The following is a 15,617-nucleotide window of genomic DNA, read 5'->3' as shown; positions in this document are numbered from 1 at the left end:
AAGAAGCCCACACACTGCAACAAAGAGTAGCCCCTGCTCTCCGCAACTAGAAAAGATCAGTGGTTGCCAGAGGTTAGGGGGAGGGAGGGATGAATAGGCAGCAGATTTTGGGGTTAGTGCAACTATTAGGTACAGCACTATAACGGGGGATACCTGTCAGTATACATTTGTCAAAACCCATAGTGCACAGTACTAAGAGTGAACCCTAATGTAAACCACAGACGGTGGGTGATGATGATGTGTCCATGTAGGTTCACTGATTCTACAAATGTACCACTCTGGGTCTGGATGTTGACAGTGGGAGAGGCTGTGCGTGTGTGGGGGCAGGGGGCATATAAGAAATCTCTGTACCTCTTGCTCCATTTTACGGTGCACCTAAAACTGCTCTAAAATATAAAGTCTATTTTTAAAAAACCCAACCACCTTTTCTCCCTGTTTTCAAACTTCTTAGTCATTGTGGGATTCACCTTATTCAACTAGGTAACTTCTCTAATCACCATGGGCAGGTAGGTGGATTCTGAATCTAATAGTTTCTAAGGCAGTGAAAGTTATGTATTCCTTCAGCTTCATAAGCCTACAGATTTCCCACTGTAAGAATAATCAGGGAAATCTAAGACTACAGGTGTCAACTATTTGTTTATAAATGTTCAAAAAAAATTTCTGAGGTATAAAGTAATATTCACTTAATTGGTAGATGACAAAACTGAAGCACTAAGTATTAATTATTTTTCAAGGGTCACCAAGGACCACTATCAAAATTGAAAAGTGACCATAAAGTCCTCAATGCTCCTCCTGTCACTGCTTCTCAGCACAGATCTCACATCCAGACCTCAGAATTCTGTGTAAAAGCCCCGAGGCCTGAAGGAGCAACCCACAAGTGAGTGACAGATTCCTTTATCTGGCTGCCTCGCTCCTAGAGTTTCTGGAATGCTTCAGGAACAGAATGAGCAGTGTTATGTCAGCTCACATCTGTGATTTCTTTCAGGGTGTCAGGAGTGGAACAGTTAGATGATGAGTTGTTATAAACTTCTGCAAGTTCTCAAATTAAAAAACTGGGAGTTGGGGCTTCCCTGGTGGCGCAGTGGTTGAGAATCTGCCTGCTGATGCAGGGGACGGGTTTGAGCCCTGGTCTGGGAAGATCCCACATGCTGCGGAGCAACTAAGCCCGCGAGCCACAACTATTGAGCCCACGTGCCACAGCTACTGAAGCCCGAGCACCTAGAGCCCATGCTCCGCGACAAGAGGAGCCACCACAATAAGAAGGCCGCGCACTGCAACAAAGAGTAGCCCACCCTCGCCGCAACTAGAGAAAGCCTGTGCACAGCAACAAAGACCCAATGCAGCCAAAAATAAATAAATTTTAAAAATCAAAAACAAAAATTAAAAAAACTGGGTGTTGGACCAGCTGGGTGGTGGGAGAGAGTGTGTCTTCGCAGGGAAGCAGAGGAGAACTCGGGTGACAGCCAGAGGAGGGCATGTGTACACTGAAAAAGCCCCACATGAGACTTTACAAAGCTTCCCTGTGGGGGCATACACACCCTCATTCTGCCTTACCCTACTGCAGTGAGAATCACTATTTTGGAAGAATCCAAGAGTCTCTTCCAGCAATAAAATGCTAACCTAAAAGTTCCTAATTCTGAAAAACATTTACATTTATTTTGTGTTCTCATTTCTGTATATCATCTATGTTTCTTCAGATATTTAGTTGAGCAGCTTATATGTCTGGGTCCTTATATACAATGTCACTGAATTTATTTTCCAAGTGGTACTTTTACTTTTGTTTGAAGTCAGCACATAGCATGCTGTTTTATAATGAGCCATACGTAAACATACAAGATATAGAAATATAAATCTTTTTTTAAAATTAAGAATTCATCAGGGCTTCCCTGGTGGTGCAGTGGTTGAGAGTCCGCCTGCTGATGCAGGGGACACAGGTTCGTGCCCCGGTCCGGGAAGATCCCACATGCTGTGGAGCGACTAGGCCCGTGAGCCATGGCCACTGAGCCTGCGCGTCTGGAGCCTGTGCTCCGCAACGGGAGAGGCCACAACAGTGAGAGGCCCGCGTACCACAAAAAAAAAAAAAAAAGAATTCATCAGATTAATCACAACCACTAGAAGGTAAACTCCATGAGGGAAAAGAGACACTTGATAAATAGTTCTTGAATGAGTTCATTCTATGACACTCTCAGAAAAAGTGGCATGAGATCTCAAGATTTGTGTTCAAAGTCCCAGCCCCACCAAGATCAGGTCTGTTCCACGCAGCAGTGCTTCAGAGGACACTATGGGCCCTGGAACATCATGCAGAAACTGCTTCCTGAGGGGACAGGCAAGTTACCAACATACTTTTACTGGTGACGAATCCTGACATTTAGAAAAAAATAAGTTTAGAAATATGGTTGTCTAGTTAGCAGTCTTAAACCTACACTTTCTCCAAATCAACTCCTCTTTCTAGACACTATGTTCTAATAATCATCTTAATTACATAAATTAGAAAGGAAAGAAAGAAGCGTTCAAATTCTGTTAGATCCTGTTTCATTAGTTAAAACAATGAATCCTAATCAGGGATAGGTATTGAACACAATGTAATCTTCTAGACTCTGAAGCAACAACCTAGCCAATGATCATCTGAAAACATAATTCAGAACTGTGACTTTTTTTTTAATACAAAGACAGAAGACCTAACATTACTATAGAAGCCACTTATAAATCCTTGAATCAAATGGAAAAAAAATTAATAGGTCTAGGGCAAAAGTATAGGAGTGATGTGTTTATGTTCACTTTAAGTGCAAAGTCAGAGGAATCAAGATATAATCAGTGAGTCAGGATGGCTCATGGAAGGGCAGGGACAGGGAAAGGATGTACATTTACATCAGTCAGGTGAGTCTCTGTTAGAATATGACTAATTTACATAGCCAGCCCCCAAACAATGGGCTTCTCAAATAGGAAATGGAGATTTCTGTGTTCTATTTTCCATTTGGGATACGGTTTGAATTTCTATTTCTATTTCTTATTTTAAAAATATTTCTATTTTTTAAATAAGAAAAAAGAAAAGCAAAAAAAAAAGCACACTCTCAACTATGGAAATAAAGACTATTCAAATCAATATTCTACCAGAAAAACACAAACCAATCAGTTCAACTAAATCCAGTAACAGTATAACTTAAGAAAAACTATTCCATTGGGGAACTTCTCCTTGACAGTTGTAAACAGCAGGACTATAATATGACTCTAGCAACTGAACCAACCATGTTTTTTTCAAACTACCTGGGAAATATAAAATTAGGAGTGCTAAGTAAATCTACCAAGAAATGGGTTTCACATTAACAACAGGCCCCAATAAAATTTCTTTTCTTCTTAAGGACAGCCTAGAGAGAGTCAAATTCTAATATACCAAGCATCAGTATCAGAGTTTAATCCTCAAACTTAAAAATCCATTCCCTGAGGGTTTCCCTACTCATTGCTAAGAGTTATGTCCAATTTGACTTCAGATCAGATTTCGTAATACTTGCACTAAACCTATTCTGCTTTCTTGCGGTCTTCTAACCTAATGTGGTATGTCACACACACGTATGTGCCTACCTTTCCACCTTATTCTGACCCCTGGTCTCTAAACTCAGCTACTCAGGCCTCCTATCAGTTTCTTAAGTATACCAAGCTCTTTCCTGCTTCCCAGCCCTTGTACATGATGTTTCTTTAACTGGGAGAGTTTCCTCCATCTGCACTGTACACACTCCCAAACTCCTATGCAATAAGTCTTAGCTTAGACTTGTATGTGTGTCCTCAGTGGAAACCTTCCCAGCCTAGGTTAGATGTTATGTTCTCTTGGTACCCTCCACTTCTCGTTTGAGGTACTTCATTCAATTCTAAGTATATTTTTTGAAATAGTTATTTAATGTCTGACTCCCTCACTGGCTTTGAGTTTCATGAGCGTAGGGACCATGTCTATTTGTCCACTGCTCTATTCCCAGCACCTTAGCTCAGAATCTGGCATATAACAAGTAGGCAATAAATATTTTTTGAGTGAATAAATTTTAAAATTATATAAAAGATACATGCACTAGAAACAAAGCTTTAACATGCTACATGATATGAGTTGAACAATGGATCCTGTGCTAAAATGAAACTATTCAAAACATGGAATCCTAAGCAACCAGCCGGTTACAAAGGTTCTCCCCTGACTACAACAGTAGGGACAAGGGCTGAGCTTTGGATAGCCACTGCAGTGAGGGCCAGAGAATCTAGCGTTCACCAACGATGCAAAACACTGTGTCAGGTATTTCCACATCCAGCTTGTGCCAGGTCAGAAAGGGCCCTACCCTACTGATAGGGAAGTCTACCCAGGTAACAAGGTGGAAGTGTTACAGTTTTCTTATCCTCCACTTTGGAGAGAATTCTTATTAACAACCTGACTTGTTTATCCTGGTTCTCCTGTGTGCAATATCCATTCTGATTTCTCACAAGGGTATGAAAGGGAAGCAACAGATTTTTCTCTTCTCTTCTCCCTCCTTTCAAGTTTGGTTCACATCTGCAACTCACCTGAATGGCTCCTCCCAGCATGACGGCCACCAGCCCCATGGACATGCTCAGTGTCTGTGATTCCACAGTGCTCTCTGCCTGGTGGGCCAAGCTTGCACATGCTCGCTGCAGGGTTGCTGCTACAAAGTCCACAACCTACCACGGAAATAGAATTGAGAATCAGCGAGGAGTAAGGAAAAAACATCTCAAAATTCTCTTTACATCTTACATCTACCTCCTCATCTTTTCCCTCATCAACATCACGATAGCAAGAAGCTTCAAGAACAACTGCTACCATGTAGCAGGCATGGTGCTCAGTATTTTACATGCACAAGCTCACTTAGGTCTCCTATCAACTTTAGGATGTACTCTTGTCCTCATTTTCAGATGAAGAATCTTAGACTTAAAGAGGCGATCTGCTCAAGGCCATACAGTCAATAAATGAGAAAGCCCATTTATACTTTCTCAGATCTTTTAATACCCCAATCCACCTTCCTTTACTTTTCATGAATTTTGCCAGGAAATTAAAATGAAAAATCATTTGTTACTTTCTGACCATCTTAGAGTGTCCTAGATCTGCTTCTCCTAATGAGGATTGCTCTTCAATGATTCCTTCCCCCCGTTTTGACAGTCTAGTTCTAGTAAGCAAAGAAAGGGGGAAGAGGCATTAATTTTATTTAGAATTCAGTGTCCTCAAACAATCTACACAAACGATCCAGAGTCATTTTTTAAAGTATCCAATAGTTTTAAAGGATTAAGATTATTCATATATAAGATTTTACATAGCATTTGGCTAACAACTAAGCCTTATATGGAATTAATTTGGTCTGCATCATTTTAACTGGGCTTGGATTAATCATCTTAAGTAGAAACACATTTGAATAAAAGACAGCCTACACATACCCATACATGCACATGCACACACCTGCACGTGCACACACTCACATGCACATTTAGGATTAATGGCTCAAAAGGGAAAAATCATTTTGAAAATGGGATGGCTGAGATAGGTCTAAATATGCAAGCTTGCATGTTTAACTCTCTGGGCAAATCACATGCTATGCTAGAATCTTTATTGCAGGCTTAAAGTCAGGAGAACGGCTTGTTAACACTTGTCTTTTGGAGCAAGGCAGGAAACTAGAAAGGTTATTAAAAGTTCCACTTACTGTAATGAACCATGCTGGTAATGGCAATTTTCACCACCCTCTCTGCCTAAGAACTTATTGATTACTAGAAGTTAAGGACATTGGCTTTTCCCAGAGAAACTGGTGGATCTACCATCTTGGGCCACCTGTTTTGCCTCTAAAGAGTTTTCTAAAGCACTCCTTGATTATAGGAAGCTTCTATTTCACACAAATATACTGTTAAATTGCTGGAACAGAACACTATCTAGCCTTCCAACTTTTTCTAAATTCCTCTTCTCTATCTATTTAATATTGCTAAACAAGTAGTATGATCCTATTTTTGTTAAGAAAGAAACTTCCAGTTTGTACGTAAAATAAAAAACCTGGGGGCTTCTCTGGTGGCGCAGTGGTTGAGAGTCCGCCTGCTGATGCAGGGGACGCAGGTTTGTGCCCCGGTCCAGGAAGATCCCACATGCCACGGAGCAGCTGGGCCCGTGAGCCATGGCCGCTGAGCCTGCGCGTCCGGAGCCTGTGCTCTGCAACGGGAGAGGCCACAACAGTGAGAGGCCTGCGTACCGCAAAAAAAAAAAACCTGGGAGCTGTTAACTGGTGTTGACAGCCAGCTGTTATTGTCATTTATGAAGTACCCTTTCCCCCAAACCTTGTAACAACGAAACCACTATACCCCTTTGGACAACAGCTCCTCCCCTACTATTCATTTCCTGTGATTTTATGGGGCTGCCAGCCACAAGGATAGTTATGTGACTGATGCCTGTTCTAGAATTTATGTATATTGAGGAGACAATGGGAGACACTTATACTTTTTACTTATAATTTTTTATAAAGCTACATAATTCTAAAAGCCAAATATTCCTGACAGTTTATAATGAAAAATGGCAGTGCCCTACCCCATTTCTCCCCACCTGATTCTGACTCTAGAGGCAACCAGTTTTAATTATTTAGCTATTTAATTTAGTGATAACATTAAGCAGTTACTATTTACCAGGTACTGCTCTGAACATATTACAGGTATTTACTCACTTAATTGTCACAATAATCCTATGGGGATGTGCAAACCTGCTGCCAACATTCTGGCAACTGAGTGCAAGGGAGCTGAGGCCTTACTGCTGAGTCTGCAGGCATCGACTTAATCCTCCCGTTCTGCAGTGTGCTACTACCACCCAAGTTCAGAGTATTTGGGTTCAACCTCTCTCAAGAATAAACCTCCAGTCTTCTGCTGCGGAGGGGAGGTAGTTGTACAAAGTTAAGGAAGAAGTCAAAGGGTTTACCTCTTGTGGAGCCTTTCAAGCTGGTTTTTTTTTTTTTTTTAAAGAAGATGTTGGGGGTAGGAGTTTATTAATTTATTTTATTTATTTTTGCTGTGTTGGGTCTTCGTTTCTGTGCGAGGGCTTTCTCTAGTTGTGGCAAGCGGGGGCCACTCTTCGTCGCGGTGCACAGGCCTCTCACTATTGTGGCCTCTCTTGTTGCGGAGCACAGGCTCCAGACGCGCAGGCTCGGTAGTTATGGCTCATGGGCCCAGTTGCTCCGCGGCATGTGGGATCTTCCCAGACCAGGGCTCGAACCCGTGTTCCCTGCATTGGCAGGCAGATTCTCAACCACTGCGCCACCAGGGAAGCCCTCAAGCTGGTTTAAGCTCTAAATTCAGCTCCATCTTTAGAGCTTATCTGGTGCCCGCAGTCCTTCTAGGGTTCTGCAAGGAGAAGTGACTTGCTTCTTTTTTTCATTTCAAAAAACTTTTAACCGCTCTATTGAGGCATAGTGCTTTGCTTCCTGACTTCTTCCATGCAGGCACTTAGCTTTCCATTTTCTGAAGTTGCTGAATCAGCTACTATTTTCCAGTTTCCAAATATTGTTATTCTCTTCTCTAATGTGTCTCCTCCTCTCCTGCTCTGTTGGTCCTTGTGGTTTCCAGAGGGAACAGATAAACACTTTTGTTCAATATACCAGCTTAATCAGAAGTCCCTACTTTTAAAAAATTTGTACTTCTGTGTTGCTTAAATGTTTTTACAATGAGCACGTGTTTCTTATGTTAAAAAATTTTATCATATGAAAAAGACCACAGCACGTAGAACCCCTTCTATTCTGCCAATTACAGAGATCCAGTTATAGAAGGGTGCAGACTGTGGCAGTTTCTTGGAAGACCAGGAAAAAGGGAATCTGCTCATTCCACTCCATATACACTGGCGCCCTTGCTGATCCCTCCACACTCCAGGCATGCTCCCTCTCATCTGGAACACTCTTCCCCTAAGTATCTCAATAGCTCCCTCCCTGCTTCAGATCTTTGCTCAAAAGTCACTTTCTCGGTGAGTTTCTCCATGACCACCCTATTTACCTTACCACACTCCCTTTATCATCCCCTTTCCTTGCTTTTCTCTCTGGTACTTATCACCATCTAACGCCCTGTGTGTTTTTGCCTACTTGTTTACCGTCTCTCTCTCCCTCTATGTAAATGTAAGCTCCATGAGAGCACAGATATGTGTCTGTTTCGTTCACTGCCGTGTCTCTGATATCCAGAAGAGTATGTAGCACATAGTAGGCTCTCAATACATATTTGCAGAATGAAAGAACTCGGGAATTGGAACAGGGCTCTGTATCAGTACAGACCGTTCCATGCCTCATTCATCTCTGCATCACCTCACATACTAATATGCCATCTGCCAACACACTTTATTGAATTTTTAATCTTTCACCCATGAATACTTCTATATGCATTTCTTTTTTTTTCTTCTATATGCATTTCTAACAAATAAGAAGATTTGTTTTTTATATAACTACCATACCACGACTACACTCAATAAAAATTCCTTATATCTTCTAATACCTGGTCCATGACTGTCGCAAAAATGTCTTCATACAATTGGCTTGTTTGAATCAAGATCCACACACTGCATTTCGTTGATATGACTCAAGTCCCCAACAGTCCTGCTCCTCTTTAATGCCATTTATTTGATGAAGAAGCTGGGTCATTTGTACTATGGAATTTCCCACATTATGGATTTGGCTAATTGTTTCCTCATGGCACTTGATTTGCTCCTCTACCCTGAGTTTCCTTGATCAGATTTAGGTTCACATTTTGGGGGGTTTGTTTTGTATTGTTTGGGGGTTTTGAGGGGAAGAACCCTTCCCAGGTGGTATGGCATACTTCCTATGGCATTACATGAGGAAGCACATAATAATGTCTGCTTCTCATGGTGATGTTAAGATTAACTGGTCCAAAATAAAAAAAAAAAAATTTTAAATAAATAAAAAAAAAGATTAATTGGTCCAGGTTGAAATATTCAGGTTGACATTACTGATATTTGCATTAACCCTGAAATCCACCAAAAATAAAATGTATAGACAGATGCAAACATAGATAAATATGTGATAAAGCATGTATAATAAAATGTTAATTGTAGAAACTAGGTAGTGGGTATACAGGTACTCACTATAAAATTCTTTCAAATTTGAAAGTTTTTGTAATAAAATGCTGGGAGAAGAAAGGAACAGTTGGTTTGGGTGCCAAATGGCCTAATACATTCATTATAAAGTACCCCTAATGGTTTTAGCAACATTGATGATTGTTACCTAGATCCATTGTTATTAGGGGATTGCAAAATATAATTTTCTAGTTCTCTTTTTGAGTTTTTCAGCTGTGGTTCTTATACAAAGAAAAAAATTTCTTTGTTGACTAGTTACATGGGAAAGATAAATGCTTTATTCATTCCCTTCATTTATCAATTTACAAAATAGTGAACTGATGCCTCAGCAACCTCAAACATGTCTTACAAGAGATTTTCAGGGGGGTGGGAGGGGACTTGACATGTTTTAATCCACTGTAGGTATTATTCTTTGTAATGCTCAAATTGTCCTACCTGTGGTCAACAGGAGCCCCTCCAAGTTGGCTCCTGAATGCCACTGACATGAGCCCGTTAACCTCGGATTGCTTCAAGATGCCCTGAGGCTTACAGTATAATTCCTGCCCTAGACCCGAATGAACCTTTAATCCAATGAGTTTTGTGTTCTTTTTGTAGGAGATAGTATTTAGAAACTATAATCTGGTACTGGGGACAGTTATTTGCTACTGGATTGTCATTGCTTCTTGGCATTGACAGTGGACTGAGCTAGAAAATACCTGCTTTTTAAAAAGAGAAAAATAAATTATGAGTTCATATAAACACTTCCAGTTAGAACTTAATATTATAGGAGTTTTACTCAAGTTTTTTTTTTTTTCCAGTACGCAGGCCTCTCACTGTTGTGGCCTCTCCTGCTGCAGAGCACAGACTCCGGACGCGCAGGCTCAGCGGCCATGGCTCACGGGCCCAGCCGCTCCGCGGCATGTGGGATCTTCCTGGACCGGGGCACAAACCCGTGTCCTCTGCATCGGCAGGCGGACTCTCAATCACTGTGCCACCAGGGAAGCCCTACTCAAGTTCTTTAATTTTATGTTTATAACTCTCTTTCTTATGCTGAAAATCTTGTTTCCTAATTATGTTAACAAAACTACTTATAACTTATTTATTACTTATAACATATCCATACACGTGTGTATTTCAAAATAATATACCAAAATTATCACTAGCAGTAAGACTACCAAATGCAGTTCAATTTTTTGTGTGTGTGTTTCTTTTTGTCCTGATATGTTTTAACCTCAGCTGACGATAATTTAATGGGACAAATCACTTTTGTATCAGCCTAACACCACCATTCCTTAATTAGGAGTAAAAGAAGATAAGTGGGAAGGCTTAAGTCATATCAGTTTTTAGACCATTTTCCTTTCCAACTAGCATCCTGAGACAAAAACATAAAGTGTGGATGAAAAAGTCTTTAGGGAACTGATATAATAAACACAGGAGAAACAAATCACCCTACTAAATAATATGGGGTCAGTGAACTGAAGGAATAAGGGGCCAGGAAAGAAATAATGAACATAATTCTCATTAAACAGGCACGATAAGTCAGAGCTGACAGGCAGCTGCAAATTTTCTCAGCGGGAGCTGTAGTGAAATGCTGCTTAGCAACACCGGAAGGCAGATGACAATGACGATGATACAAAGAGCTGGAGAGTCAGATTTAAGCGTGACAATCATACCACCTTACAATTGACTATTCACCAACCGAGCAACAACTAACTGTGGTAAAGTGGTAAAATATAATGACTACACTGCCTATACTTTAATACTTTTATTTCCTATTTTTTTTAAAAGCTGGTAAAAATAATGTCTGAGCCATTAAATTCAGGCACTGATTCACATAGTTACTCTACTCTGAAAGCATTAAAAAAAAAAATCTGGGGGCCAGCGTGAGCACCCTGCAGCGCCTGGTGGAGCAGCTCAAGCTGGAGGCCGGCGTGGAGAGGATCAAGGTCTCTCAGGCGGCTGCAGAGCTTCAACAGTACTGCATGCAGAATGGCTGCAACGAAGCCCTGCTGGTAGGTGTTCCAGCCAGAAGCAACCTCTTTCGGGAGCCCAGATCCTGTGCTTTACTCTGAAGACTGTAGGGAAGAAGTCCGCTGAGGAATGCTTTCAAGCACCAAATGATGAATGACTGCCTCCAAATCTCATGAACACACTTCTCCAGCCAAATGACTTTTAGATATTTCACAGGACCTTTCCTGTGGCCTGGTCCTTTAGCCAAAATTCTACAGAAATTTATGAGTTTCTACTCAAGGAAACTGGATGAAGGAGTAGATTTTAAATAATAATGGCCTGGTTCTTTGCTGAAGTGCTTTATACCTAAACAAAAACCTTACCACCAAATATACCAAAATACACCTCTTTCATTAAGTGTTTCTATACTTGGAATGTTACATATGTTTTATTTACTAGATGTTTACATTTTGGGAAGGAAAACAGTATTGTTTGTCAAAAACAATTAAATATTTGTAATTTGTTGTTCCCGACTAAGATTTTTATACCATAACAAAATTTGTTCTTTTCTCCTGAATTTATAATTTCTAAATGAAGACAAGCAAGTATAAAATTGGGGGAAGAATGGGCTGTATTAATCAAATGATACCTTGATTTTTCTAAATAAGAAGACTGTTTTATTTTTAACACTAAACAGGGGAGCTGTTTCTTAGCGAAGTTGTTTGAAAGGACTAATGTTGTATTGTGTATTAGATTGACCCATCCTGTATATGAAGCAGATTTGATCTTTGTCTTAAGTTCCTCTATTTTATAATGGTGGTTTTACTTTAAAAAAATACTAAATTATTTCATGTCTTTAAAACAATGTTTAAATGTGATCTACAGAATATTACAAATGATTTTAAAAAAAAAGTGATGTGAAAATATTACACCCTAAATGAATACTCAATGTCATAAGTGTTTTACTTTGATGATGTGCCTTTGATTTAATTTGGGACACTTAAAAGAACACTTTATTTGTGCTTGTTATAACCTTTGAAGAGCTTGGAAGTAAAATTTCTGCTAATGACAGCCAAAAAAAAAAAAATCTGAAAACTTCACAGGCAAAACAAAACAAAACACTCAACACTTCACAGGCTGTTGTGGAGATAAGCTGTGAGTTAGAGGACCTATACAATTCAAGGTGATCTTATCATTAGTGATTTTTTTTTTCAAATTTGAGTTTTAATCACTCTCAACTTTTAATGCACATTAGAATCATCCATGGAGCTTAAAAAACAACATATGCCCAGGCTCTAATGCAGCCATGCTGAATCAGAATCTCTAAAAGTGGGCTAGGCATCAGTATTAGGAAAAAGATCCCAGACAATTTTATTTGCACCAAAAGTTGAAAACCACTGTGATATATAAATATTTTAAATAATTCTCAGTTTCATGTGCATGAGAATCACCTCAGCAGCTTGTTAAACATGCTGATTCTCAGGACCTATGAAAGCACTGATTTTCTTAGCCTGGTGTGGGCTCAGTAATTTACGTTTAACCTGAATTCCAGGTAACACTGATGCAGGTGTCATCAAACCACACTCTGAGTAAACATCTCTTTGAACATTTTGGGGAAAGAATGAAAGAAACCGAAATAGACAAATACCACCAGGCTGGGAACCGGCATGTGGCCGTCACTGACCTGAGTGATGTTTGTGAATATCTGCTCAGACATTCTCTCACACAGAACAGCCGTAAGCTGGAGGACCAGCAGCTTCCGCTCCTGACCTTCCACAAGAAGAGTCTGGTGCTGCTCTAATTCCAAGAGGTTTTTGCTGGAGAAGGGCTTTGATTTTAACTCTGCTTCATCTTCCACAGCCATGTGAGTCAACTCCTATCAGTGTGGGAGAAAAGAAAAAGAGAAAAAAATCCTGTACAACTAAGGATTTCAAAAATAGCTAGAAAACTCTGTTTGAAATGTGTATATAGAGAACCAGTCTGTTTTCATTACAGCATTATGTACAATAGCCAAAAACTGGAAACAACTTAAATGTACAGCAATAAGCATAAATTGTGATGTATTTATTACATTGCAGCAGGTGAGATAAATGAACTAGATCTATATGAACATCAATATAGAGGGATCTCAAAAACACGGTTGAATGGAAGATGTAAGTTGCAGAATAATACATATATCATGATACCAGGTATATGAAAATTTTAAACTTCATAATAAAAAACATACATACACACAAAGAACTAATTTGACAGACTACTTACTTTATCACTATTTTTATGATCTCTACCACTAGCTTCCCTTGAACTGAGGTCATATAACATTTCCAAACCTTTTTTAGAGACTATTACATGCTTTCAGCACCACACCTCTTTTTCCCTAAGATATTTAGAACTAAACTTCTACTAATAGATAATTCATTACTGTGGATTTTGTAAGCTTTTCCCTAGCTTTCACACTGTAAATTTCCTTGGGAAAGGAAAACCTTAGGTTCCTTAAGAATTCATGCTTTACCTTAGTAATTGACAGTTTAGAGGAGTGGTCCTCAACTGTTTCTGGGCAATTTTGCTCCCCAGGGGGCACACAGCAATATCTAGGGACATTTTTGGTTGTCATAATTGGGAGGTGACACAGACATCTAGTGAGTAGAGGTCAGGGATGCTGCTAAACTTCCTACAATGGACAGGAAGCCCCCACCCCAAGAAAAAATTATCCAGGCCAACACGTCAATAGTACAAAGGCAGAAGAACCTTGGTTTAGAGCAAAGCCCTTTGACTTTTTGTTTTTTAAACAAATTTTAAAGAAATTATCCAATTAAGAGGGTATTTTCTTGGAATGTTATTTACAGTGAATGGCTGGGCAGGGGGATGAATGTGAACATGGGAGGTGAGAAACATCGAAAAAGTATCACCCACTTCAATTCTAGGAACGTTAGCCCCGATTCCCTCCTTGCATTCTCCCACACCCACACCAACCTTAAACTCCACAGACATTCTCTTAGAGTTGACACTTTATTTAGGGAAAATACTAAAGAAGGCAGAGATGGACAGGGAATCAGAGATATCGGCTTATGGTCGCTAGCAGTACAAACAAGGAGTAACAGTATGGGGCATGAGTTACTGTCGGAGATTAGGGCAAAAGGAAGCACAACCACCAGGCTAAGAAACACACTCGGAAAAGGTTTCAAATGGCTACAAAATGAAATAAGAGAGGCAGAACTGCTAAATCTCCTTTGAAATACCTGACAAAACAATAGTCAGAAAGGATAAGGGATTACTCTACAGCTGTAAAACCTACTATTAACTTCCAAAGAGTTCTTACTGTCAACACACAGCAAAGATTAACCCTTTAATAGATCAACAGCTCTACTTTGGTCATCTCTAAAATTTCAGTGCAGATTATCTTGGAAAGTCGTTCAATCATATGTGTACTGCTGAAGGTAAATTTCTTTTTGACCAAACCAAAGGCTACTAAAAAATAAATTACCCTTATGTCCTCTATTTCTCCTAAATTAAGACCTAATTTTAGGACCTAAAATTATGACTGCCTTGAAAATTCAAAGGGGCTCCTGGTACTATCCTAGAATAAAGCTCATCATGAACTATACTTAGTTCTTACCTTCAGGCAGAAGATGAAGAAGTCACCTGCCAAACCACATTCCTGGCAGTGGGACAGCAAGTCCCCAAGGTGCTCTACCTGGCACTGCTCTGAGGACACCTTCTGGTATAGGGCTTCATCTTCATCTTCATCACTGCAATGCAGGGTAAGATTTATCACCCAGAGAAACTATTTTTTTGGAAACCCCATTAATAATCTTTTAAAGTAACATGCTATTTCCATACAGTAGATCATTATAAAGAGCTAAAAAATTTGTTTAAATTATTTTCCTGTTTCTCCATGCTGAAAAGGTATTTATTCTCAGAAGCTAGGCTATCATGTCCTACATAGTCATTTGCTCAAATGGGCAAGATTCATTTTAAGATGGACGTTGAAGAATTACTATTATTTCAATAAGTTGCAAAAGCAAGGAGGAATTAAACTATAGGTTTATGCAGATATTCTGGTTCCTGAAGAAAAGAAGAGAAAGAGAAGGCTGAAAAGCAAGGGCAGATCACAGAGAGCCTTGGATGCCATTCAAAGGAACTTGGACCTTTTTTCAGTGAGCCACTAAGGGTTACGGGAAGTGGAAAAAGACATGATCTTCATAGGAAGAGATTCAGTCAATCTCAGTGAACCAATTGTTGAGTTATGAAAATGCATAAAGGCGCAGAAAACTGAGGCGGCCAAATTTCCAAGTAATAAAATGTGGCTAAGTTATCAAAAACAGTGCCATGATTTCTGCAAAAAGTTTCAAGAAAATTCTCATGAGGTACTATGGCTTCTAGCTTTCATTCATTGGATAAGTATAAAAGCCAATATATAGTATTCTTATACTGCATCATGTAAATAAATACAAAGGTACAGAAGATACACCAAAACACTAAAATGTAAACAGTGATTAGGATAGCAGTTGATTTTTGTTTTTCTCTTTATGCTTTTTTGTATTATACAAAGAACGTGTTATTACTTTTGTGATGAAAGAATAAAATTTCTGGGACTTCCCTGGTGGCG

At 39.6% G+C, this 15,617-nt stretch overlaps 1 protein-coding gene and 1 pseudogene across 1 annotated transcript in view; one reads left to right on the top strand and one right to left on the bottom strand.

Moving 5' to 3' along the window:
• TANGO6 (transport and golgi organization 6 homolog) overlaps positions 1-15,617 on the bottom strand; it is a 177,469-nt gene that overhangs the window by 110,417 nt on the left and 51,435 nt on the right. Inside the window, exons 10-12 of the mRNA XM_030863529.3 lie at positions 14,625-14,757; positions 12,693-12,884; positions 4,537-4,671 (exon numbers count right to left, since the gene is read on the bottom strand). Coding sequence (XP_030719389.1) covers positions 4,537-4,671; positions 12,693-12,884; positions 14,625-14,757 — 460 coding nt within the window. The remainder of the gene's footprint in view (positions 1-4,536; positions 4,672-12,692; positions 12,885-14,624; positions 14,758-15,617) is intronic.
• LOC115857018 (guanine nucleotide-binding protein G(I)/G(S)/G(O) subunit gamma-10 pseudogene) lies at positions 5,693-11,130 on the top strand (annotated as a pseudogene).

Source organism: Globicephala melas, chromosome 19, assembly GCF_963455315.2.
Source record: "Globicephala melas chromosome 19, mGloMel1.2, whole genome shotgun sequence".
Lineage (NCBI taxonomy): Eukaryota > Metazoa > Chordata > Mammalia > Artiodactyla > Delphinidae > Globicephala > Globicephala melas.
This window is presented reverse-complemented; position numbering and strand designations above follow the sequence as displayed.